The sequence below is a fragment of the Rattus rattus genome, chromosome 2 (assembly GCF_011064425.1).
Source record: "Rattus rattus isolate New Zealand chromosome 2, Rrattus_CSIRO_v1, whole genome shotgun sequence".
NCBI classification, from domain to species: domain Eukaryota; kingdom Metazoa; phylum Chordata; class Mammalia; order Rodentia; family Muridae; genus Rattus; species Rattus rattus.
The window spans coordinates 198,615,604-198,643,155 of NC_046155.1; the positions used below are offsets into that span (position 1 = coordinate 198,615,604).

A 27,552-nucleotide genomic window follows, 5' to 3' on the forward strand; every position below is an offset into this window, starting at 1 on the left:
TACTGATGGAGGACTTTCTCACATTGCTGACTTTCAGACCACCTGCTGGCCCAAGTTTTCCTTTCTTGCTAGCTTATGTTCTAGTTACTCTAGATATGTCCGTTTTGTGTGATGAGTCTCCATCCCTCATTCCAGGTGACAACATGGAAGAGTCCCCTCTTCCTGGTTGCACCAGTGCTAGAAGTGCAAAAATGTATCTTTATCCACTAGGGACGATACATGTGTATTAACATGTGACTAAGCTCACTGTGTCTGGAGAGAAAGTTTGCTGAGCAAATCTTACCTCTTCATTTGGTGGTAATGTTCACAAGCGAATTAAGCAGCAAGAATTGGCAAGGACAATGGGACGCCTTCTTTTCTTGCTATGTGCACAGAAAGCAGTGACAAGATAGCAATCTCCTTCCTAGAGCTGTTACCAGTCTGGCTAACTGGTAAGTGCACTGGGAGCTGGAATGCAAAGCCTTTGTTCCAGTGGAGTGCAGCTAGACTGTAAGAAAATGGGATCAAGGGGTGAAAGATGAGAGGTGAAAGGCCCCTGGCTCTCCAACCTTAAGATGTGACTTTTTCCGATTTCTTCTTTTCCTCTCTGCTGTTATCCATTCTCTGGCCCTATATGCTAGGAACCTGTTAATTTCATTTTGCAAAAGATTGTGATCCTGGGATAAATAGAAAGACACAAACTGTGTGGCGGTGTGTGTGTGCAGTATGTGCGGTGCATGCATGCGTGTGTGCATGTGTGTCTTCAGAAAACAGGAGTTGTTGATAACTTAGCTCAGGACTGCCCCATAGGAGTGGCCTGGCCTGTACTTTCCCTCAGATCTGTCCTCTGGGGCCATCACTTGTCCAGCAGGTGAATGTAGCCATTGCCTATTGGGCACACACAAAGCAGCTAGACTGTAATGTTTCCTTGTAACTCATACAGCAGCTCTTAGAAATATTAAAAACAGCAACATGTTCAGGGGAGGGGAAGATCCAGGAACATTCTTTTGGAAGATGGAAATCGTTAATTTGATACCTGACTCTACACACAGACGACATCTGAGCCAACAAACACCTCTGTATATTTCTTCTGTCTAAGAGTTTAAAATCTACAGGATGGGAAAATCGCCTACCTCCCTCAGTTGTGACTGTCCAGGGATGGGAGAGAAGACAAAAAACGATTAAATCCGAGACTATGCAAAGCTTACTCTGAGTGTAGTAAGCAGCTGTTAGGCCAGGAGGAACCACACACAGTGAGGGTGGCTATGGAGACTTAGATAGGAACTTAATTGTACGAAGGAGGAGGATTTGGCGCAGTGGAAAGGAGGATGTATCTGGGCTCTGGTGTGGGTTCGCAAACACTGATAAGGACAAAGAGACCACTATGGTGGTCAAACAAGGAAAAGTAAGGCAGCTTCCCCAGGTGGGGTTGGGAGAGGGGCCTTCCTCTCACCAGATCTCTAGCATCCGGGCCTCACGATGTCGATATCTGTTGATCTGGTAGATGTGAGAGAACAAGCATCCCACTGCAGTGTCTTCCAGCTGCCTGAATCGATGGAGTGGAGAAGCCCGAGTGCACACAGACCCATTCAAAGGAAACAGGCATTAACACAAATTATCCTATTATGTCGTTACTTCCAAATCACCTAATAGGCACGATAGAAATTGCTGTATTAGAGATGATCTTCGAGTGCTGGTTCTCATAACCACAGCTGAAGGCTTTCAGTGGAAAGTGCACTGAAAAGCGTGTGATCGTTTTAGGTTAAGTATGAGATGAACAAGATCCAGTTTTGGGTATAAATATATAAATATAAATATAAATATAAATATAAATATAAATATAAACTGGCATTGGAGTTTTATCTCAAGCTACACATAATATTTTATTTAGCTTTATTGTATGTGTGTGTGTGTGTGAGTGAGAGAGAGAGAGAGAGAGAGAGAGAGAGAGAGAGAGAGGTAACATTTTTAAAGACAAGTGGCCCTAGGGAAATTTAAAATCTCAAATAAGTCCAATTTACTGAAGTATGGGAATTAAATTATTCTGTATTTATTACTTAGTATTTATACATATAATAGAATTTAACTGTTTTTCAAAAAAAAAAAACCCACCCTGTGCATTTTGATTTTAGGCATTTGCTTACAGGCAGAACCTTTAAAACTCTTGTTTAAAGTCTAATGCAAATGTATTCCATTATAACTGTTGACTGAGATGTATGGGATATTAGCTAGCAGACTAAGGTTATCCAGGGCACCCTGAACTGGGTGCTAGTCAGCCCTGAACACCCCTTTTAAAAGCTCTGTTAAAGTTGCATGATTCACTTTCAAACAGGCTTGTAAATCAGGAAATGAACTTGAAAAATATCTGACCGCCAGAACTCCAGCTCATTTTAATATGGGGCTTGTGGAGAACTGTGGCCAGAGCCAGAAGGTAAAAGCCAAAGGGCTTTCAGGCTGTGGGCTGCATTTGATGTGCACAAAAGAATGGAAGCCGTAGGGTGTCTCTCAGAGAAGTGTTCAGTTTTCGACTTACCCACAGTGGGTGTCTATTGTCCTATTTCTCAATTGAATGATGTCATGTTTCATTTAAGGCTCTCTGTGATGCTGAAGTCTGTGGTCTATGCACGAGGGGGGGAAAGGCAGCCAGAAAGTTGCGAATCAGGTTTTTTGTAAAGCCTTTGTGTGTCGGGTTTGAAAGATAAAAGCTGACTCATGCAATATTTCAGTGCAAGACGCTGCACAGACTAGTAAGGGCTTCTTGTCTTACCTGACTGAGCGCCCAGTGCAGCCGCTGCACCAGCTGAAGACAGCCGTGTTCAGCCTCGGTGGAGAGCAGGTAGGTGCTTGTGGAGGTGTTTGCAGGGAACTGACACCAGTTTCTTCCCTCTCTGAGCAGCTGAAGCAGCAGCCGCTGCAGAAAGGGGAGAAACTCTCACAGGGGGGCTTTTTTTTACAACACTGTAAGGACAGAAGCTTTGGGGTATGCGGCACACATGTCCCGGTGCAAACACCATGCATGCCCTGAAGTTTTCTGACAATGGAATTCATCCAGATTATCTTTCTCCCACCCCTTTGCATCTGAACTGAAGTCTGTGTTCAATTGTTTTTGCTTGTTTGGGCTTAGTTTGGCTTTGATCTCCCCTTAAAGTTAGTTTGAAATAACTGAAGAGCTCATGTTCTCGACTCGGAGGAGAGACTTCCAAGTGTGCATTGATTGCTACACACGCTTTAATATCCTTTTTTACTGAGGTTCTGGTGAGCCGAGCTGGAGGGGATAAAATGAATGCTTGCGGACTTTATGCTTGGCAGCTGCAGCAGTGCAGCTCAGCCTGAGGCACAAGGCAACCAAAGTGAACGATGGAGATGCAGTTTGTTTTTGAGTGTTCTATTGGTAGGGAAAAAAATACAGCTGGGCTTGTATTCAATGTTATTATCTGGAATTAACTTTATACGGTCCTACTAATTTTCTCAACTTTGTGATGTCAACGTGTTTAATGTGTACAGGCTTAGATTTATCATATTTTTGCATACGAAAATCAAATTGTTTTCATTTAAAATGTTCATATATTTGATACAGATGGGGGCTGTGGTTTTAATTCCCTTAAGTAACTTGGGCAGATTTTGGAAGGTTATTTGAAAGGTTATTGAAGAAAAGAGATATTTTTAGATAAACAGTCAAAGAAAAGAATGCATTTCTACTTGGGAAAAGTCATGTTAGTATTTTACAGTACATCCTTTTTTGTGGCAGTAAGTTGGTATCTAAAATTTAAATTTCAGGCCACATTAATAAACCATTCATCTTTCCTTGGCCATGTATTTTGAATACCCAGCGTCCTCTCCCTTTAAGGAACACAGAGGACCTGACATGTAATCATTTTACATTGTGCTGTCTGGAAGGTTTCTTTACTCTGACCCCTATTGTTAGGAAGTGCAATCTCTCTTCCACCTTTTTCATGAAGAAAGTGTTTAATGTACTTTGGGGAGGGATTTATTTGCCAAGGGCTATTGTCAATCCCTTGGAATTCCATCCTTCCTCCTCCTCCTTTAAGAAAATGTTATTTTGTTTTGTGCCTCCTTGCAAACAACAGCAATGTTTGGGGACAGAGGTGTGCTCCATGCAGATAAGGCTGGTGTATGGTGCTTGTTCACTTACTGCTTGAGACCAGGAGTTCCATGCAAACAAGAAAGCGCTGTTCAAAGTGAAACTGGAATTTTTTTTTCTTTTCCATTGAAATTAAAAATAGGGGTTGGTGGTTTGTTTCGTTTTTCCACAGCAAAGTCAGCAATAAACTTGCCTGGCCATATAGCATGTTGCTAACATGAGGCTTTTACTTGTGCCTGACTGCAGTTAGGAATGGACAATGTGGGCATCAGCTAGTGACCTTCTGGTTACTTCCGTGTTGGAGTCACACTGAGGAGGTTGTATGGGACCAGGGAAGGCCACCTGTCCAGCTACTTCACTATCAGGGGACGGAACCAATGATTGTGGTCAACTAAAAGGACATTGAACCAGAGCAAACACACGCATGCTCTGACTGGAAGAAAATATGCCACGATTCAATTTTTGCCTACTGTTTGATCTTTATCTGTATGTATAATAGGAGATAGATTCATACATACATAAATATGTACACACACATATTGCACATACCACAAATACCAAAAACATACGCATTCACACACACATGCACACACACAAACACACACACATGCATCCACACACATACACACACACATACCACACATACCTCACATATCACAAATACCAAACACACACATATATCACACCCACCACATATGCACACACACATATACACACATGTACACACACACACACACACACACACACACACAATGAAAGCCTTCTGGGTACAGATACCAAGTGCTTTAAATAAGTAGCTTAGGATGTGTTCTCTATTTTCTCACCTCCAAACTCCTTTTGCCCTAATAGTTTGTGAATCCCTGTGGCAGACTAGAAGTCAGACTGTAGTCTCTGTTTCATGGTCCAACTATGGTCACTGTTGAACCCAACCTCTCTGAGGTTGATTCAGTTCTTATTCTATCTTTATGAAACCTTGTAAACATGATGAAATACATAAACGTCGAGGATTCTGTGGGGGAGGCTATGGGCAATCTTGATGTATAATTTTTATTACAGCAGGTGAATCTTCTTAGGTAATCTCTACCGTAAACCAAATCACTCCCAAACCTCGGGAGTTAGAAACAGCGATAGTCGTTTATAATCTCAGGCTTCCTTGAGCTGAGAACTCAGGAGACACTTTGCCAAGTGCTTTTCCTGACTTGGGTTCTGTGGGGTTGTTCATTGGACATGGTGGGAATGCATGGGCTGCTCATTCACTCCAGAAGCTGGGACTGGAGCAGCGAGGGCTTCCGAACACCCCTGGACTTCCCAGCGTGTCTCACTGCTGCTGTCCCCAGCATGGCAGCTCTAGGAAGTCAGCTTCTTCCTATGGTGGTTTGGAAGCTCCAGTTCCCTTCCTGCTCACCATGCTGGAGGCACTAGAGTCATTGTGCTTACATCCAGAGTTAGCAAGCCTCCAGGACCCTTACAGATGCTTCTCCCACAACTACTACAAGCTCACCAGAAGGTGCCTGGCCATGACCGTGTGGGTAAAACTGGTTTATTTCGCAGTAGTAATGGCCAAAAGATCAACTGGATGCCCATGAGTCAAGTTCTCCAAACCTGTCTAATACTAGTCCTCAGTTTGGGATTTGGGGAGAGAATGAAGCTCTAGGAAAGAAAGCAGAGTGGTGTACACATGTTACGCTTTCATTCAAAGCAGAGATTCCACCTGGTTCAGTTTGCCATGGAAAATCAGCCACTCCACTGGGTTCAGAAGTTTTCGCTCCCTCTCTTTCTCCTTACTCCTAACAATATTTTACATGCATGAATACAGTCATAAAGAAAAGGCTCCCATCATCCCATTCACTGTTATCTGAGCCATGGATATGCATATAAATGTAAATCTTTGAATCAGTATAATTTTAAGTTATGTGTATGTGTGTCTGTGTGAGATTATGTGCACATGTGTGCAGATGCCTACAGTGCCCAGAAGAGGACATTGGATCTGCCAGAGCTGAAGTTATATGCTGTAGAAATGTTGAATCCAGATCCAGGGGTTCTACCCTGTCTTTGATCATTCAGTTCTTGAACAAAAGATGCACAACTTTATTACTTACAATAAGGCTTAAGAGCACAAGAGCAGGACAGAGATCTGCCTGTTTTGCCATTAAAATCTTTTTCCTATCTATAACCCCAAGTTATTACTTACTATGTTTCTCATCTGAGGTACTCAACTACAATCAGCCAACCCTCAGGGTCATGCTTCCTTGACTCACCTAACTCATTCTTTCCTCCTCCTCCTCCTCTTCCTCCTCTTCCTCCTCCTCCTCCTCCTCTCCCTCCTCCTCTTCCTCCTCCTCTTCCTCCTCCTCTTCTTCCTCCTCGTCCTCCTCTTCTTCCTCCTCTCCCTCCTCCTCCTCTTCTTCTTCTTCCTCTTCCTCTTCCTCCTCTTCCTCCTCTTTCTCTTCTTCTTCCTCTTCCTCTTCTTCTTCATATCTCTCTCCCTCCCTCTTCCCTCCCCCTCCCCCTCCCCTTCCCTTTGTCATTCTTTCATGGTTCTTCTCCAACCCCATAAGCCCAGGAACCCTCAACCCTTGTGTCTTTTCTGCCCAACTATTGGCTCTTGGCATCTTTATTTACCAATCAAAAATAACTTGGAGGCAAGGTCACATAGCACAGTTTGGACTCTCTCCTCTCTGGGGCAACCAGGTCCTGGGGGCCCACACTTAGCATTACAATACACAGCAAACAAACCCCACAGTTACCCCTGGCTGTGAGTTATCCAATGTGGGTGAGGGGAACCAAACTCAGGTCTTCTGCAAGAGCAGTATGTACTTCTAACCACTGAGCCTCCTCTCCACTCCTAAATCTTACATACTAATGCAGTTATCTAGATGATTTCAACATAAACTTTGTTTGATAAAAATATGCACAGGCTATTCATAGGGTTTAAAATTTGCTAGTAGTGACATTTACAAAGGCAAAACGACACCGGTAAAAGTTTAATAAGATTATGAAAAGTATCTCACTATTCTAAAATACCATTTCAACAGATGATCAAAATTATTAATGAAGAATTTGATAATTTTTTTCATATTGATGTTTAAATCCAACATACATTCAATATGTTCTGCTCACCTCAATTCTGGACTACCCATCTCCAGTGCTCAGTGGTCCCACAGAGCTAGTGGCTATGTTGAGCAGCAGAATTTTATAAATCTTAAATCATTGAAGATTTACAATAGAAAGAAGAATCCAGACAAAAGAGATTGTTGATTATTTTGAGGGAGGTGAGGGCGAGACGAGACAGTTCTTATGAGGGATTTTGCCTTAAATGAGAAAAACTATAATTACCTTCTGAGCCATAGTGAACATAAAAGATGGTGCTCATTAACAAGGACAGCCTCAAACCACATGCTATTATTTGGGCTGATTTTAAATTATTTCTGTCTTTGGTAGCTTTGGAAGATACTTAACCAAGTAAGCTTGGCTGAATACTACAGATCTCTGCAGGATTCTGTTGTGTAAGGTATCTCACTAGCAATTACACAATAGGCTGGTGCCAGGGGCTTCGGTGCTCTGGATTAGGAGCATCCTTAGACCAGGACCCATTCATGTGTCTGTTTAAGAATGACCCAGGAGCAGATATATGTCAACCTCATTGTCACTTACCACCTTTTCCTACCTTTGAAAATGTCTCAAAGGTGCTCCCATCCACAGTGGCACAACTTAGACTCCAGAATCAACTTTATCTCTGCTCATCTCTCAGAGTGATAGTCAACAAAGGAAATGATAAGAAAGAAATGGGGTTCTCTGTTGTATTCATTCATCATTCATCCTGTTAACATAGTGGTACATGTCCTATGACTATGTTAAAGACTGGTTTCAAGACCAGGGAGAAGAATGATTCTTGCCTAGTTAGTAAGTGGGGACTGGCCCTGAAAAATCACCCCGTCCCATCTAGAGGGGTCAATTTTTTTACCTAGAACTTTCCAGATGTCCTGACCTTTGGTGTTGAACATAGCCAATTTATGTTGACCCTATCATAGACTCATTGGACCTTTGGGACCTTAATTTCTCAAGAGAGTAGCCATTCCCTACAGTGGGATCAATATCAGGGTCACAATTATGATAGATACCACTGAAAGATATCTGACTGCATCTACAGTTTGTAAGTATAGGAGTGTGTGTGTGTGTGTGTGTGTACATGTGTCTGTATGTGTGACTGTATTATGTGTTAGTGTGTGAATGTGAGTGTGGTTTATGTGTTTGAGTATGTATATGTGTGTGTGCCTGTGTGTTTGAGTGTGCGTGAATGTGTATATGGTGTATGTGTTTGCCTGTGTGTGTGTGTGTGTGTGTGTGTGTGAGTGTGTGTGAATGTATATGAGTGTGAATGTGTGTGTGTGGTATGTGTTTGAGTATGTATATGTTTGTCCCTGTGTATGTGTTTCTGAGTGTGTTTGACTGTAGTGAATGTGTATGAGTGTAAATGAGTATGAATGTGTGGTGTCTGGTTCAAATGTGTGTATGTGTGTAAATATGTGTGTTTAAGTATGTGTATGTGTGTGAATGTGCATGCACCTGTGTGTATGTTTGAGTGTGTGCATGAGTATGTGTATGAATGTATATTTGAGTATATGCATATGTGCCTGTGTGTGCATGTTTGAGTGTATTTATGTGTGTTTGACTGTGTATATTTCTGTGAATGTGTGTGTGAGTTTGGTATGTATCTGTCTCTCTCTCTCTCTCTTTCTCTCTCTCTCTCTGTGTGTGTGTGTGTGTGTGTGTGTGTGTGTGTGTGTGTGTGTGTGTTTGAACCTGCACAGACCAAGTTAGGTGGCCTGCAAATTTACAGAGACCCTTCGATCTTTACCTTCCATCTCACTATAGGATCTTGAGTGTTATGGACACATACTACTGTGTCAAGCTTTATGTGGGTTCAGAGATTCAAACTCAGATCTTCATGCTGGCACAGTAACTGTTTCTACCCACTGCGCCATCTCCCCAGCCTATCACATTCTAGATTTTCATAGAGCAGCTCTGGACTTTGGCAAGTGTACTCTGCAACAAGTATGTCTGAATGCATGGCCACTTCTTGGATCTTCGCCACACTCAAGTTGGATCAAGCTTTTTGGGTCAAGTGCATTTTAACTGCAAACCAATCCATATTTTATGGGCTATAAAGTTGTTACAAAGCAAGCAGAAAGCATATTTCAAAATCTTTAAAAATTCACAGCAAACTCATACCATGTGCTGGCGGCCATACTGCATGTGTTCACTGCCTAGGTATTTCTTATCGTTCCTTGGTGTCAATGAAAGTGAGGACCTTCGGGTTGTATTCACAATTTTAACATTTGACTTTGTGAGTTGGCACTAATATCTTCTGTACACATAATCTAGAAAAAAAATAGGAACCAGAAGGACTTATATTCTTAAAAGATTGATACCAGCTGTTTGATCTTTACTACAGAGTCAAAACAAGCTCACATTCCTATCAAAAATGAAGATTGATCTTATTCTTATATATCTGTCATGCTATAACCTTTCCAGCATAAATCTCCACAACCACTCTCCTCAGCGCCACTCTCATTTCTAATAAAACCTCTCAGCTAAACAGGGATTTTTGTTAGTGAGGTGACCTGACAGTTTCATTATCAATCAAAACCCTTATCCTAAGTTGCAATCACATTAATATGGGGCAAAAATACTTTTCCTGTCTTATAGCTGAAAAAAATCTGGATTCTCGCATGTTTTATAAGAATGATTTTTGGAACGTCTAAGTTCAGGTACAGCCCATTTTGAACCTAGGATAATTCTTCTGTACCACATATATTGACACCTCTCCGTTTGGCAGATAGTCTCATCTTATGCTGTCTCACAAATGGTAACAACCCAAATGTGCTTCATGTTGCTAGCATTTAGTTCCTAACTTAAAAATGTTGTTTTATGACTTTGGTGTGTGGGCTGCCGGAATTATTCCAATAGCTCTTGGATATTGTCACTTGAGAGATGCAACAGGACCTTGTCTGTTTTTCTTAGGTTGGCCAGTTTTCTCATGACACTTTTATTTATTTATTTATTTATTTATTTATTTATTTATTTACTTTTGAGAGAGAGCGCACACTATAGGAAGAATGATACAGTGAGGTGCCACGTGGCCATTTTGAAAGCATCTTCTGGGTCAGTTGGAAATGTGAGACAACTTGCAGAGTCAGCTTTCTCCTTTCTTGTGATCCTGGGCATCAAAGTCAGATTGTCCATTACCAGGTGATCCTTACCAGCTGACTAGCTAGCAGGCCTAAGCATCCTCATTTAAGAAGGGCTTTTAGGTGAGGGGTCTGTTTTGCAGAGTGTCAGTGGTATTATTTAGTTTGGGTTGTATGTGCGTGCATGCGTGTGCGCACGCACGGGTGCCTTGCTATTAGAAAAAAAGAGCCCGAATCTCTATTTTCAGTGCTGAGATGGAATGAAATGTGTGTCAGTCAGTGTCACTTAAACCAAGTCTCCAGGACCCAGGCCCCTTGCTTTAAAATGGTGAAATTAAGTCTAAAACAACCTTTCTCAAGATCCTGTAAGACTCTGTCTTCTTTCTCTGCACTTAAGAACCACTCGTGATATTAATTAAAGTTGCCTGTTCTTCATGTCCTGTCCGAGGAGCCTTTAAGCCTGTACATCTGGACTCACCTGCTTATATAAGTCAGTGCAGGTGGTCACACTTAGACAGAGGATGCTGTGGATGTCCTGCTTCTCACAGTCTTGGGCACCCTGGCTCACTCAGCAGTCTGTTAGGTTGCAGATTCAAAGTCAGGAGGTCTAGGGAAGAGCCTGAGGCTGCCTTTCCAGCAGGCTCAGAGGATGCAAGGAAGCAGAAGCTCTCCTCAGCATCGCAGTCTGCCTTTCCCACTTAACTTGCTGCCTCTTGGTAATGATGCTCTGCGCCTGGAGTGGGTTTTACCCTTCTTCTGTTGAGAGGACGATCACTGACCTTTCTTCTGTCTTTTCTATCCCCCTGCAACGGAAGCAGATGGGCACCGCCGTTTGCAGCTGGAAGTGCCATCAGCTGTAAGTCGAGTTCCAGATCCAAGGACCACAACTGAACCCTCTCAGTGCCCAGAACGAAAAACTATGGAGCTTTCCGACAGTGACCGACCCATCAGCTTCGGCTCCACCTCATCCTCGGCCTCCTCCAGGGACAGCCATGGTTCCTTTGGCAGCAGAATGACTTTGGTTTCAAATAGCCACTTGGGCTTATTTCACCAGGATAAAGAAGCTGGGGCCATAAAGCTGGAGCTGGTACCAGCGCAACCATTTTCCAGCAGCGAGCTGCAGAGGGACAACCCCGCCGGGCCACCAAACATGGATGGAGTCGGTGAGAAGCAGCCCAGGGCTCCGTGGAGAGTGGACACGAACGGCACACCGCAAACCACTGCAGACTCGGCCACCAGCCCCAAGCTCCTCTATGTGGATAGAGTTGTACAGGAAATCCTGGAGACAGAGAGGACCTACGTGCAAGATCTAAAAAGCATCGTGGAGGTAAGGCAGACTCTAAAGACTTGTAAATTTGTCAAGCAGGAAAAATAGGCTTGCAAAAATATAGAGAAAAGCAAAGAATTTCATTTGGGTTGGGAGTGATGTCTTCTATGATGCGGGAGGAAGACTGTAAAACAAAGGAAGAGAAACCTACTGCAGTCACCTGGTCAATGGAGCAGTTAATATTTGCAGAGCAAACCAGCAGTGTGTCGGGAGCAATGATGATGATGCTGTGCATGTAGTCAGCCAGCATACTGTTCCACAAAATTCCACCCCAGACATCTCAGGGTACCTCTCAGCTAGAGGAGCAGATGATAATTAAAGGGAGGGGACCCCAGGCTTCTGAGTAGATGATAGATGTAGCTAAACTCAACTGTTGTCACCTGTACCACAACTGTCTGTGTGTATCTAGAAGTTTCTGAAACTACTGATAGCTGGATTCTGCGCTCACACACACACACACACACACACACACACACACACACACACACACACACTCCAGTTGTGATTTCTGTGTCCTGGAGTGTGGGGCCTGCAAGGTAGGCCTTGCAAAGACACACACACACACACACCCCCCAAACCCCCACCCCCCACCCCACCCCCCCCCCACCCCCCACCTGCTGATTACATGCATTACCTAAGGCCATTGTTCTGTGCTGGGCCCTCATTTGCTTGGAGTTTGGAAGAAGAGAGTGAATGGGGAGAAGAAAGTCCTGGGACTTGTCTTGTTTTTCTTTCTTGTTTACCTTTTTTGCATGATTTTACATAAATTATTACCATATGAATTATTCAAATAAATTATTCAGTGGGAACTAGCTCAATTATATGGCAAATCACATCTCCTGGAAATTGTTATTAATTTGGCTATGAGTTACCAATCAGACTCTAGGGATAAATATTAAATAGAGTTCAGATGTTATCTCATTGTTAGGAATATTAGTATTTCTAGGGTAAATCTATGTATTACAAAGTTACTCATTTTGCTGCCTACTGATAGATCAAATACCTTCTTTTTTCTTTTTTTCAGTACCTAAAGCCTGTTTTAGACTTTTTTTTTCTGGCCTCAAACTCCTGATCTGAAACAGTCCCCCCGCCTCAGTCTCTCACACTGGCACTTACAGGTGTGTGCCACATGCTAGCTTCTGGTTTAGACTTTCAATCAAAAATATGTTTCAGAATATTGTGGAATATTTGCCAATGAGCACATTCTCCACCAAATACACGCATGCTTCCAGCTTTAGAAAAAAAGACATTCAGAAGCATGATCATGTGTCAAGTTCCACAGATGACAGAGCCAGACACTGTCCTAAAAACAGTTATGACATCACTCGCAGTAAAAATAGAAAGTCAACTAATGTTCAACCAGAACAATATGTGGTACCAAATGGAGACCAAAGAGGCTCAATTTCTAACTTTCAACCATGATGTCATTGGTACAGTACCTCTGAAACCGCCAACAATTTTACAACCTCTGGGGAAACTTAGTGTGATTAAAGTTGTTATTGGTTTGTGCTGGGTTTATTTTTTTTTTCTCTTCTATCATTTTCCTAGTAACTTTCCCACTTAATCAAAACTCATCTTACTGGGAGAGAAACCTGGAGTTTACTCAACTATTATTCCATGAAACTCTTGGTTTTGTTTTCTTTTGTCAAGGTTGCTTGATAGAACAGGGAGAGAAGAAATTAGATACAGATGAGCGAGCAGACAGGGAGAGGTGTTTTTTCCTATCCAAGTTTGACCCCGTCAGTGCTGTTTGAGGCCATCCAAGCATTCTTGCCTCACCTCTGCAGACCTTAACCCTCTCTGCACACAGCACGATCAGGAAAGAGGTTCAGCTTTCTGAACCCAGCTTACATCTTGTACTCTTTTCTGTATCATGAATCAGTAGCATGCCCAGGTGAATGAATTTTTCTGGGGCTGGGTACATGTTAGCCGTGTAAACAGAACCTCTACAACTCACATGTAGGTTTTCTTGTTAGGATTTGTGAACAGGGGAATTTTTGTGAACATCATTGATTCGGACACTGCTTTAAGAGACATTTGCAGAATGCAGTTAGATTTGTCCCAGCTAAGTGATTTCTAAGAAGAGAACCTTCTAACCTGGGTGGTTGGGTTCTACATGCTGGTTATATAGACAATACCTTCTGTCCCATGTGCAGAGACATCGTATTAAACTAATCCAAAATACATAGATGAAATTTTTCCTTCTCTTACCAGATAGGGACTCAGTCATGATGACCTCCACATGTCAATACTGAATCCTAAAGCTTTTGGAACATTTGATAACATGCGCCGGCCTTCTCTCCCTATTATTTATTCCTTGCATTTTTATTTTCTTCATGACTCTCTGGACCCCTTGCCATTGTCCACAGTGACTGCTTTATCCTCTGCAGCTTTCCTTTCGGCATCTTAGCCATTTCATGGCTAGCATTCAAAAAGGCAATATGCGATTTTGACTGTCACCCGTACTCTAAGGTGCAGTGGATGGTTCTTCCCTTCCTATATTTTCATCAGTCACCAATGAAGTGAGAAAATAAACACTAAAACAAGTTGAAAGGAAAATAGCCAACCTTGCACCTTGTGGAGAGATGGACTCCATAGCCAGAGAGTCTCTTTCATGTTTAATGCATCTTTGACTGACTGGTCAAAGGTAGGATTCTTTTAATCTTTCTAAATGATTTATAAAAGAGCCTTTGAGAGCCTCCTGAGATTAGACCTCAGATAGAGTTCACAGCCTCTTTCACCCTTTTGGTGAATTTTAAAATAGTTCAGAATGTTGTATAATGCTGGGTAATTGGGAGTTACATACCCCCTACCAATGGTGTCTTTGAACTCTAAGGTGACAAACTAGGTCATCTCTGGGGATGTACAAAGACATGCATATTTAGTGCGGGGTGGGAAGCCGATAAAATAAGTATAACCTTTTCCTCCTATTATATACCAGAGACTTAAAATGCTTTTCAAGTACCTTTATCTGTAAAGTATGTAAAAAAAAAAACTTATTACAGCTTTAATGCCCAAAATGTTAACAGTCAAAGCCTTGGAGTATTGCTTGTAAGGACTGGTGAGATGGGTCCAACAACCTGAGTCCAATCCACAGGACCTACATAGTGATCTACTTATAGTGGACCAACTTATACAATATGCTATTGATCATATAAACTAACAGGTTTTACCATGACTTTTTCATACTGACATAATAATAATCTTCTTCGTTCATATTTGTTCCCCATTACCCTCCCTTGTCTGCCTTCCTTTCCCCCAAATAGTTTCTCTTCTGCTTTCACATGTGTACATGGGGGCAGGAAATGGGAGAAGGAGAGAAAGATTGATTCTGCATATAGAAAAATTGTGACATTTACCTTGGTGGCTCCAGCTATCACTTAGCATGATGATCTCCAGTTCAATTTCCCTGCAGATGACATCATTTTATGCTTTTCGTGCATATATGATGTATTTTCTTTATCCATTCATCTGTTGGTGGGAATGTGGATAACGAACGCCACAATAAACTTGCATGCTGTAGGTATCACTAACAGTCAAAGCTTAAGAATATCTTCATTGGAAACACTCAGCCTTGCTCAATGGCTGTACCTCAGTGGGTAGAATATGAACCTAACATGCACGAAGCCCTAGGTTCAAGCCACATCACCACATAAAAGCAGATGTGGTTACATATGGCTGTATTCCTAGCCCTTGCAAAGTAACGGCAAGAGAATGCAGATTTCAAGATCCTTCTTGGCAATGTAGTGAGTTCAAGGCCAGTCTGAAATTCATGAGATACTGCTTGAAAGAAAGAAAAGGAATGAAGGAAGGAAGGAAGGAAGGAAGGGGAAGGGAAGGGAAGGAAAGGAAGGAAGGAAGGAAGGAAGGAAAGAAGGAAGGAAGGAAGGAAGGAAGGAAGGAAGGAAGGAAGGAAGGAAAGAAGAAAAGAAAGAAAAAGGAAGGGAGGGAAGGGAAGGAAGGAAGGAAGGAAAGAAAGAAAGAAAGAAAGAAAGAAAGAAAGAAAGAAGAGAAAAGAAGAAAAGAGAGAGAGGGAGGGAAGAAGGAAGCAAAGAAAAGAAAAATAGAATAAAGTAAAAAGTTTTAGCTGACCAAATAATTTTCCAGAGTCAACTTTTACTTATAGTACATTTGTTTATTGAGTAGATAGTGTCACATAAAGAATGAAGACCTATTTCCATATCGTACTGACAGCAGATTCATGAAAAGCTACTCTGCCTGGCACTGTAGCTTAGAGAGAAGTATTAGTGGTATCACATTGGTCAGATGGACAATGAATAGCACTCCTCTCTAGTTTATACAGAATGAAAGAAGAAACCCAAGCCCAGGCCTGGGGAGCTTGTGCAGCAAGCTCTGTCCAGATGCTGTGCTCTGGGCCTTTCGAGGCATCTGTGACTGGGACAAATGGAATCTGAGATGGCCCTTGTTCTAGGACACCCTGCCCTTAAGGACAACAGTGTGTTGTAGAATCTGGAGACAGTTTCTAACAAGGCTTAGCTCTAAGTGATCCAGGGGAAGGCAGACCTATTAGGTTTGGAATGGCATGGTCTGTCTCTACCATAATCAAATGGCTGTGTGGGAATTCTTTGGAGCAGCCTATGCCCTACATAGACCCCAAAGGAGAAATGGCTGAGGACTGAGGTAGAAGGCTAAGGTAGAAATGGTAAAGGAGAAATGGCTGAGGACTGAGGTAGAAGGCTAAGGTAGAAATGGTAAAGGAGAAATGGCTGAGGACTGAGGTAGAAGGCTAAGAAATGGTAAAGGAGAAATGGCTGAGGACTGAGGTAGAAGGCTAAGGTAGAAATGGTAAAGGAGAAATGGCTGAGGACTGAGGTAGAAGGCTATCCAGAAAGGTTGTCAGAGCTTTCCTTGTCATTTTCTTTGCTTAGGTTCTTTTAGGTTGGAGTCTTTTTGAATACTGAGGAGGAAAATCTGCTCCCTCCTAGACAGTAGAACCTAGAAGGGATAATGTCTTTTTTTTTTAATGAAAACCTATTTTGTGGGTTGATTTAATAAAGAACTTGTGCTGTAATACTTGGCATAATCTCATCAATGTGACGTTGCTTAATGTGGTACCTGAGTGCCTTCAGGTGGGTGCCTCTTTTCGATCTGTCTTCTAAGAACTCTCCTCATAATGAGTGCGTGGGGTCTTTGTTAAAATCAGTTGAGACTCATGATCCTTTAGAAGTGAAGCTAACCATGCCCTGCTTGTGTAGAAGATACTTCTTCAGTGGTGTTTGTCATAGAATGTACTGCACACAGACTGGACTTTGTGTCTGTCCTTCATTATTGTCACTGTCATCTGTACTATTGTCTGACCCCTTGTCCCCACCCTGCCTCACTCTCATGTCCCAACTCCTCTAGCAACACAGAAGACCTGTGAGTGTCACTCCTTTCACTCACTTCAAGCCAGTGTGGGAAGGAGGCCCTTGTCATATGCTCACACCAGACTCTGTAGGAGGCAGGGACTTGTGTTCTAGTTTTGTGCCCAAAGAAGGCAGAAGACATTTTCATCAACAACTGGTGTCACTATGCATTTTATAAGTAAGGCAGTCTTACTGACAAACCTACAGCATTATATCCCCCACACCATCACCAAAATATTAAAGAGGAGAGCAGGAGAGATGGCAGCAGTGCTTCTGTGCTGATGTTATTGTCTCAACTAATAGAACCCAACGGCTATAAACCTGCTGTGTTACCTGTGCTTCTGAATCTCCTAAATATGTCTTTGTCACAGTGAAATCACTAAAATTGACCTTTGCAGTAACTGAAATGTATTTATCATATAGCAGGCATTGAAATATATACATAAATTTTATATGTATATCCTCATAAAATATTACAAATGATGCCTTCCTTTAGGGCTCAGATAAGATTCAGACCAATGTATCTTTTTATTGCTCTTCTTCTCTATACTTTTCTCATCATTTCTAATTATACACTGACTCCCACCTCCACTCTTTGCTTTCCTACCATCCCCATCCATTCAACTTACAGTAAGGCTATTTGGAAATCAAAAGTATCATTAATCCTCAAGCTAAAAGAGAGGGTCTCTGGTACAGCCTGTTTTGAAGGCACAGTCTGTGTTTACATTGATAGCATTTTGGGAACCTTCTGGTTAGAAGAGAATTAAGGATTAGAAGGAACTAACCTATCAGCCACCAAATATTTACCAAAATTGTCAGTGAGAGTTTCAAGGCTCTTGGCACATTGCTTAAATCCTTAAGGAACTTGAGTCTTAGTCCTAGGTGGTGGTACATGCATTTGATCCCAACACTTGGGAGGGAGGCAGAAGCAAGCGAATCTCTGAGTTCAAGGCCAGCCTGGTCTACAGAGTGATTTCTAGGACAGCCAGGGCTACACAGAGAAACAAATAATATGAGAGAGACAGAGAGAGAAAGAGAGAGAGAGAGAGAGAGAGAGAGAGAGAGAGAGAGAGAATTTTATAGGCATCTTGATATGTATGAGTACTTGAAGATAAAGTAAACCATGAGAAGACGGATTGTTGAAATTGATTTAGTATAAGGAGAAGCAATGTACTACCCAGATCAGCATTATGGGATGCATCCCATAAAAACCCCAGTAAACATGTATCTTTTTAAGAGTGAGCTTCTCAGAAAATAGCCTCTGTGTGTTGTTAACCTTCACCAGGCTATGGCTTTTAAACTACTGAAGAATTTGGTAACAGTCACATCAGAATCACCAATGTGGGAAACAGTTATAGATATACTAACATTCTAAAATCTCACTGAGAATGACTACCTCTCAGACAGTGAACAGCTTGCTCTTGAGTTTCTAATAGTCCTGACATGTTTCCTGAAGCCTGAGGCTGAAATGAATACTTGGGATCATCAGTCTCAGACTATCCAGGGTGCTGGTGATCCAGAGGCAGATTCAACTCCTAGGGTTGTCTTCCTTGTTGTCCTCTGGTTATAGGAGTGCATGCTCTGCAGAGGGACTATAGTCAGGTATTGTTCTAACTCCTGTGGCTGAGATCCAAAGCCCAACCAAAGGAAAGGAAGATGCTAGAGGGAAAGAGATGTAGAGGTTTTAACAGGCATAATAGACTGCACGTGTTCTTTGAAAACATTCTGTGTGGAAAATCTCCTTGGGAGCAGGAATTATGGGAGAATGGGGTTAGTACCCAAAACTTCCACTGGAAGATCATTTCAGAAAAAGGAATGTAACAAAAATTGAGCCATCATTTATACATGACAAATAGTTAACAAATACATGCTGTTGCAAATATTATATGTGACCTGGAAGAAAAAGGTGATTGCGGAAGCCACCAGATTTCCCCTGCCCCAGCCTGTGTGTGAAAAGGAGACAATAATAGGAAGCAAGAAAAGAATGAGAACCCAGAAACATAAGGGAAGGAACAAAAGAAAATTATTGTAAGATAGGCTCTAAGGACAGAGACCTTGGAGGAACATGTAGAGTCTCTGCTCGTGAGCTATGATGGAGGAAAACACACTGATGTGTGCATGGAGAATAAAGACCAACATGACAGTAGCTGGTGAGTGGTCAAGGGATGTGTTCATGTTCCTGACTTCCTTCTAGCAGCTGCATGAACAAAGGAAACCTTGGAAATTTAAAGTCAAATGTTATATTGTAAAACAAGGTTTCTATCAGAACTGACTGACTTATTCTTTGGGATATCATAAGTTATCCTAAACAGGTCTGACCACCCGTCGCCTAGGCTTGAAGAGTGTAGACTATTCCACCTGCTGTATGGATGGTCTTCCATTACTGTGAAGTAATGCACAAGACTAAAAACAACTCCCGCAACTATCCTTGTGACATTTTTATTTTTACTGCATAACAAAAATCAGCTTACAGGTATCTCAGTTGTAACTCCAAGGGAGGAGTACTTGCCGAGCATACACAAAACCCCAAAGTTCCATCTCCAGCCCCATGCAAACTGGGTATGGTGTCCCAGACCTATAATCCCAGCATTTAGGAAATAAAAGCAAGAGCAAACGCTCAAGGTGGCAAGTGGCAAGTTTGAGGCCAATTTGGATTATGTGATCCTATTTCAACTGAAAAAAAAAAAAAAAAAAGAGTATTTCACTCTATCTCCACAGTGTGAGAGTTGACTCATTTCTGAAAGTGATTTGTTTGCTTAGAAATACAAATAATTTCAGAAAAAGTTTTCTTTTTGGATGGATTTGCCCAATTTGGTTGACTATTCTTGGGTCAAGTACAGTCTTTACTGCCTCAGAAATTGTTGGCACACCAGGAAGACTAAATTTACCCATGAACTTTTGATAATCGAATATTTCCCATATGTGAATTCAGAAGTAGATGAACTGAAGGAAAAAACAGTCATGGGAAAGTAGACATTGAGAGAAGCTGTGCTGTCTCTGATGTAACCGAGACATTCCATTTGCCCAACTAAGTGCTACAGAGTGATTACAACTAAAAGGTCCCTTTCTACTAATGTGTCTGAGCCTTTATTTTTGATTTTTTTCCCTGAAATGAAAAGGTATCTTAAAAACTTAAATTAATGCAGGCAACTGAATAGCCGCTTTTACTGGTCTACGAAAGGGTCACTCATTTCAAAGTCTGCCTATGGGCAAAGCCCTACTGCAGATCTGCTGAATCAAGTCCTTTCCATTGGACTAGAGTCATGCTACCTTTCTGGGTATGTGCCATCTTGAATATTCTGTTACAGTGAGTAGGGGAGAAAATTATAAATTTCAGGAGATTACGTTCTGAATAAACCAACCTGCCTTTGGGAGAAATTTCCTATGGCTAGATGGGTCTGCCAAATAAAACAAGTTGCTTGTACCTGGTGAAATGAATTATGTGAGAGAATTCACCCAGCTCATAAGAAAGAGCTGAAGACAGTGCAAGTGGCCAAGCAGCCCCGCTCCATAACACAGACCGGCTTTGTCTATTATGTGTCTTGTCCCTTATCTAGGTGCTTTAGCATTAACTATTCTCATTTCGTTTTCAATACCTCCCTTCTCCATGAAGCTCACTTTACCACTTAAAACCAATGATGCCTTTTGACTCCACATCTTGAATAGAACTGCTAAAAAAAATCATTTTAAATGTTAAAATATAAACAAAAACACCTGGCTCACAGTTTTCAGAGGCATCAGTCCAGCATGGTGGGAGAAGGGTGGCAGAGCAGAGCCACTTAGAACCAAGTAGAAGAGAACAAACTAGAAGCAAATGCCTCATAGGTACCCGTTAAGGTGAGCCCTCATGAAGACTCTGAATGAAGTTTCCCAGAAGCAAGCTATTTTTCTTGCTCAGTTCTCTATGCCTCTGGCATTAACAAAGAAACCATAGAGCATGGATATGTGAGAAAGAGTTTGCTGTCCTGTCAACCTTTAGTGAGCAAATCCAGACTGTAAGGCAGAGGAATCCATGTTTAGGCTCACTCCTACCCCAAGGTGAGGCAAAAGCAATTCACAGCTTACCCCTCCCCCAATAATTCTACTATAGGTCACTTTTGAAGTGAAAAGTTACCTTTCCTTCCCCTGCAAGACCAGGTCTTTCCACTGGCCAACTAGCTGGTCCCTCTGGAGACCCATTTTTCAAACCTCTATTCCGAAATGGGAGCCACCTGCCAAGTCCCAAGTCCTATTTAAAGCAAAAGAGGACAAGAAGGACTCTGTTAGAATATGGAAAGTTACCCGTATCCAAGCCATTCAGAACGCTCAAAGCTGACGTTGTGTCAGTCCCATTTAGAGAAAATTCCCACTTCAAAAACAGGAATTAATCAAACATCATAATGACCCTTCATGCGATGTGGGCAATTATTGGTCATCAGCTAGATTCATACCTGGGATAGCGAGCCCTCATAAACAGTTCAAAGGGGCTATTACTTGAGCAATTAAAAACTATCGCTTGAGAAATCTGGCTTGGAGGAACAACAGAAACCTAGGCGGGGGTTTTTCTAGTACCGAGGTTGCTCAGGAGGACCATGGGAGCATCCTAGCTCTGGCCCGACGAGAGCTGCCGCTGAGACTGATGGGATACATCCGTGAGGCTGAGGGAAGTTTTCCTTGATGATCCTCACAGTCCAACAGTCATTCAGCATAGAGGTCCGTGGTCCTTGGGAGATTTTTGTTGTTGTTGTTGTTGTTGTTGTTATAGAGCAAACAATAGCTTTTAAAGGCAGTATATAAATTACCCCCTCATCCTCATGGAGTGCAAAAAAAAAAAAAAAGAAAGAAAGAAAGAAAGAAAAGATAAAAGCACAGGCTTTCAAAGATGCCAGAATGAGGTTGACCCTTGCTTTGCCACTTGCCAATGGAACCCACAGGTTGCCAAGAGTTTTAAAGGATTTTTTTTCCCACCTGAAAAATGGGATCAGGAGTATGAAATCCAGCATGTACAATGCTTACACAATGCTAAAAATACAATCAATATTTTAGATAGAGTCATCATTCTCACTAAATTATTAGTCATGCAATTAGTTCCTCTACAAAGTCAATTGTTTCTAGTAGACTTTAGAGATTTGTATATCTATATCAAAGTTTTCACTAAGAAAATTATCTTAAAGCCAAGCCTAGTGGCCTATGCCTTTATAATCTCAGCACTCTATAGGCAAAGGCAGATGAATCTCTGTGAGTTCAAGGCCAGCCTGGTCTACATAGTAAGTTCTAGGACAGGCAGAGCTACATAGTGAGGCCCTGTCTTAAAACAAAGCAAAAATCTTAACTTTATACTTTAACTTATGTGTGTGTGTGTGTGTGTGTGTGTGTGTGTGTGTGTGTGTGTGTGTGTGTGTGGTATGTGTGTGGTATGTGTGTGGTATGTGTGTGTAGAGAGGTCATAAAATAAGGAGTCTCTTCTCTCTTTCTGCTTGGTTCCCAGTGATCAAACAAACTCAGGTCATCAAGCTTAGCAGCAAGTGCTTTTAGCTGCTGAGCTATCTCACTGACCCTTAAATTTGTACTTTAAAAAGGGAATGTTATATGGGCTGGAGAGATGTCTTAGTGGGTAAGAGTAAATACTGCCTAGCATCCACACTGGGCAGACTACAGCAGGACAGCAGATCCAACATTCAACTTCTGTCCTTCCAGAGAACCTGCAGTCACATACACATACCTACACACACATAAACACACACACACACGCACGCACGCACTCACACACACATGCGCATATACACACCGTGTACACATACATACCAAATTAAAAATAAAAGTATTTTTAATTACAGGATACATCTAGTTTGCTGTACTTCTGCATATACCTTACATACCTGTATGTAATTGGAATTCATTCCTAACAAATGAAAAGGATTTCATAGTGAAATGAATCCTTTCTTTCAGGGTTTTGACTTGGGTAAAGTCAAACTGGGGTTGATTTAATGGACAAAGCTCTGGTCTGGACTCCAGGCTCATGTGACAATCAGCTGTGTGTCCAGAAACAAATGGCCAGTCTGATCTCAGCCTCTTCTTCCATAAATGAGTCTAATTCAGAAAGCCCCAATCTACAGATGACTGGCGATCGCATCCCCACCAGCCTCAGCTCTCAAGAATGCAGCCCAGACACAAGTGTGTCTTTTGAGCTGCCAAAATAGATATTTCAAACACTAGACAGTAAACCCTGTGTCTTTGCCCAAGAGGCCCAGGCTGTCACTAAGAGCCCTTTTACCCTACATGTCTAAAATAAGCTTAATTACTTGGTTTCGTAGCCTACGGCAAGTAGAGGGATGTGCCAGCACCAACAAGCCAGGGGAAAGACTTCCTCAAATGACTAAAGTAACACTCTAAGGTAGAGCTTCTCAACCTCCTTAAGGCTGCCACCCATTAATTCCATTCCTCATGTTGCGGAGACCCCAAACCATAAAATTATTTTCATTGCTCCTTCATAACTGTAATTTTGCTGCTGTTATGAATCTTATGGACTGGATGTAAAAGCACCTTGATAGTTTTGATGAATTTTATTAGAGAATTAAGGCCCAGATATGACTGGACTTTTTTCTCTTTTTAAAAAGAGTTGCTTGTTTTATTTAATGTGTATGAGTATTTTGCCTGCATCTATGTATGTGCACAACATACATGTGTGCCTCATGCCCGAGATACCACACCATGCCAGTGTGTTAGATCCCCGGGAACTGTGTTGTTGTAAAACTATAAAAAATAAAACAAGTAAGGTTGTCTTTTATCCCCACTAGGTCCGGCACCACAGTGCCCCAAGATATCTGTTAGATATCTTAATTCTCAGTCAGCAAAGCGTCTCACCCGCTCTGCTCCATCCCATATCACACTGCCGAAGGCCTCTTTCTGAGTCTGGCAGCAATCTCTCTACCTATCTAATTCCCAAGGCAGGCTTCCATGCCAGAAACACACATCCCAACTCTGTGGCGGCCCAGACCAGCCGCAGCACACTATCTTACATTTAAATTGCTACATGAAAGACTACACAACACAGTAACCTTTGGCCCAATTGATAAGATATAATTGCCTACTTAAACAAAGAAAGCCCAATCCATCCCTTAAAAACATTCATAATGACTTGTAAAGTTACAGTGTGGAATCTTAACATCACCCGCCATATTGTCCTACCATGGCTTCTCTCCCTGTCCCTCCTGCCTCTTCTCTTTTCCGTTCCAGTCTCCTTCTCTTCTTTCAATCTCTTCTCCCAACCATCCTTCCTTCTCATCCAATGCCAGGCCTCCTGTTACTGCCCCTCACCTGTATTTTACAAATTCAGTGGGGAGAAGGTTCTGGTGAAGTCACCTGAGTCCTGAGTACATGATTAGGCAGCTGTCCTTGAGGCAGCGGAATTAGCATCAAAATACAGATAACTCCAGGGCAAACCACATCCATAACTAGAGTTATGGATGGTTGTGAACCACCGGGTGGGTGCTGGCAGCCACACCCAGGCCCTCTGCAGGAATAGCGAAAGCTTGTAACGGCTGCCATCAACCCAGGTCCCTTTTCTGATAGAGAGAAATAGCAAGAAGCAATGGCTGCAGTGTCTAAAATAAGTTGTCTGATGTTTGTCTTACATAAACAAAATGAGTCCTTTTAGTGCTAGTAAAGTAGACACACCCAAGTGTTTTATCCACACACACACCCATGACAGCAGTAAACAAGCTTACAATGTTATGTGGACATCACTACTGTCCATTTCCAGAACTTTCCTCTCATCCCAGCCAGAAACTCGGAGCCAGTTAAACAGTGACTCCAGAGGCCGAGGTGTCTCAGTAGGTAAGAGGGTTTACTCCGAGAGAATGAGGACCTGAGTTTGAATCACCAAAGCCAAGCACAACTGCACATGCCTGTAACCCTAACACAGGAAGATGGAGACAGGAAGATCGCAAGGGCTCTGCAGCCATTGGAGCTGAAGTAGCAAGCTCGAAGTTCAGTGATTGACAGAAACAGTAAGAGTGATCAAGGAAGTCACCCAATAGCCTGCTGTAATCTCAAAGTATACATAATACATGCATATGTACATACATTCATATACATACACATGTATACACATATACAACACACATACATAAATATACACATACAGACACATACAGACACACATATACACATACAAACATGTATACATACATGCCATATATACATGTATAAATGCACATACACATACACATGTAATGCACATATATACACATATATTTGCATGTATACACATACACACACAGAGATATACATATATACATGCATATACATACATATACTATATATAGATGCATACAAATACATATTTACATACATACACACATACATACAAATAATCAGACGGGCAAAAAATATGTTATGTATGTGTGTGCGTGGATGTGTGAGTGTATGTGTAGATGTGTGTGTGTATGTGTATGTGTGTGTGTATGTGTTTGTGTGCATGTGTGTATGTGTTGTGTTTTTTTTTGTATGTATGCATTTTGTTTTTGTGTGTGTGTGTGTATGTGTGTGTGTGTGTGTGTATGTGTGTGTGTGTATGTGTGTGTGTGTGTGTGTGTGTGTGTGTGTGTGTATGTGTGTGTGTGTGTGTGTGTGTGTGTGTGTGTGTGTGTGTGTGTGTGTGTGTGTGTGTGTGTGTGTGTTTGTGTGTGTGTGTGTGTGTGTGTGTGTGTTGAGTTGGGAGAGGCCACTCTTTACACTTTAAAATATTTCCTTTTGTTATTTTTAATTAACACGGACAAACAGTACCCTGCTGCTGTAGATTATGCTTTCTGCATCACAGGGGTTGGTGATGTGGGATTGGAGCTGTAAAGTCCTTGCATTAATATTAATCTTTCTGGAACTAATTTCAAATAGCATTTATCATGAAAATAAAGCTACCTGTATTTTAATCAGGGGGATTAGTGAAACTTGTTTAGAGGTTAAAATTTTTTTCTCTTTCTGTGTCAACAAGAAAAGCTACCGAATCTCTTTTGTTTTTGAGCAGGCCTTGCCTTTGTGATTGCACCCAGGCCTCCAGCAATCTGTAAGTGGGCGGAGAGTAAGGCGGGGTCTATGAGCTAGCCCACGGTTAATGCTGAGTTGCCCAGCCTAGGGCCCCTTTTGTTCTGTTTTGCACAAAGCAAGGGATAAATCACTCCCCCTGGGGTCTGTTTAAGGCCTGGACAGCAGTGTTGCGAATGCAGTGGAAAGGTGGGAGTTAATCTACTTTTGATTAGAAAAGCATTTCTTTTCTTGCAAGAGACAGGAGTTCCGCCAGTGTGGGGGAAAGTTAAAAAGGAGAATCGAGGTTAGCAGGCTCTGTTATCTGCCAAAGATGGCGTTGTAAGAACTGTCCACTGTGACAAAGGAGGGAGAGCAGAAGGAATGTTGAGCTGGGTTGAAAGTCTATGCAGCTCCTGACACTGACACAGAGTGACACCCCCACCCCCGCCCGCCCGCCAACCCTTGCCTGTCTGGCTCTCTTTATCCTGGTAGCACAGGCTCACATTACAGAGACTAATTCTGTCCATCAAGGTGGGTAAGCTGGAGCATGGTTCCTAGCCTTGCTCTCGTTATTCTGTGAGAGACTTGCTAGCTAGCTCTCCTGAGGAATGTCCTGGAACCACTAAGGAGAAAATCCAACCCACTGAGATACCGGAGGAGGATGGAGGAATCCTGAAGATGAGTTAATCCTGAGTTAAGTATTTTAGTAGGCTTCCTCCTATTGCTGTGATAAACACCAGAAACTAAGTAACAAAGTCAGGGCAAGGACCCAGCGGAGCCCACAGAGGGATGCTTGCTCACTGCCTCCTTCCTCGGGCTCACATTCAACCAGCTACGTCCTATACTCCCCAGAAACACCCATCCAGTGTGGTGCTGCCCACAGAGGGCTGGGCCTTCCCACATCAATCATTAATTGAAAATAAGTAATTGATTGATTGATTGATTGATTGATTAAAAGCCCCACATACTTGCCTGCAGGTATCTCGGTCCTTAGAACTTAAAGAGACAGAATGACAGAGACAAACAGAGATGGTGAGAGTGAAGGGCAGATCTGCTCACAGGACAGGGTTCTTCTGAGTGATATTTTGAGAGGTTAGATGGACATCTAAAGCACTAATCTGTTGTTTGTTTGTGCTGCTGAGGACTGAACCCAGGGCCTCGTGGGTGCTAGGCACATGTTTTACCACTGAGCCATTTTCCTGTCTAGCTCTATTCTCTTTTTGTGATCTGAGCAAAAGCAGACTGCATGCTTTTCAGATAACTAAAGTTTCCGTCTTTTACAAGACAGGAGATTTATGTGAGAATGAAGGCCAGAAGGTGGGGCTCACTATGGAAGGTCCTGCTTTGTGTGGGCTCCAGGTACTATGTGATGCTTGCACACCCACCCACCACTCTCATCTTCTGAGTCCTGAGGTATGCTGCCGACTGACCTCACTTAGAGAATCCATTGCTTTAGCTCTTTAGTGGGAACTATATAAAGACAAACCTTCCATAACTGACCACTGCAGCTCTGTTCTAGGTGTCTAGAGTCCAGTACCAGACACTCCGCATTCACGCCTATCTGCAGTAGCTCTAAGTTCAGTC

General features: G+C 42.2%; 1 protein-coding gene across 1 annotated transcript in view; it reads left to right on the forward strand.

The window, feature by feature from the left end:
• Positions 1-27,552, forward strand: part of Plekhg1 (pleckstrin homology and RhoGEF domain containing G1) — a 197,319-nt gene that overhangs the window by 58,963 nt on the left and 110,804 nt on the right. Inside the window, exon 2 of the mRNA XM_032894795.1 lies at positions 11,091-11,599. Coding sequence (XP_032750686.1) covers positions 11,192-11,599 — 408 coding nt within the window. The 5' untranslated portion in view covers positions 11,091-11,191. The remainder of the gene's footprint in view (positions 1-11,090; positions 11,600-27,552) is intronic.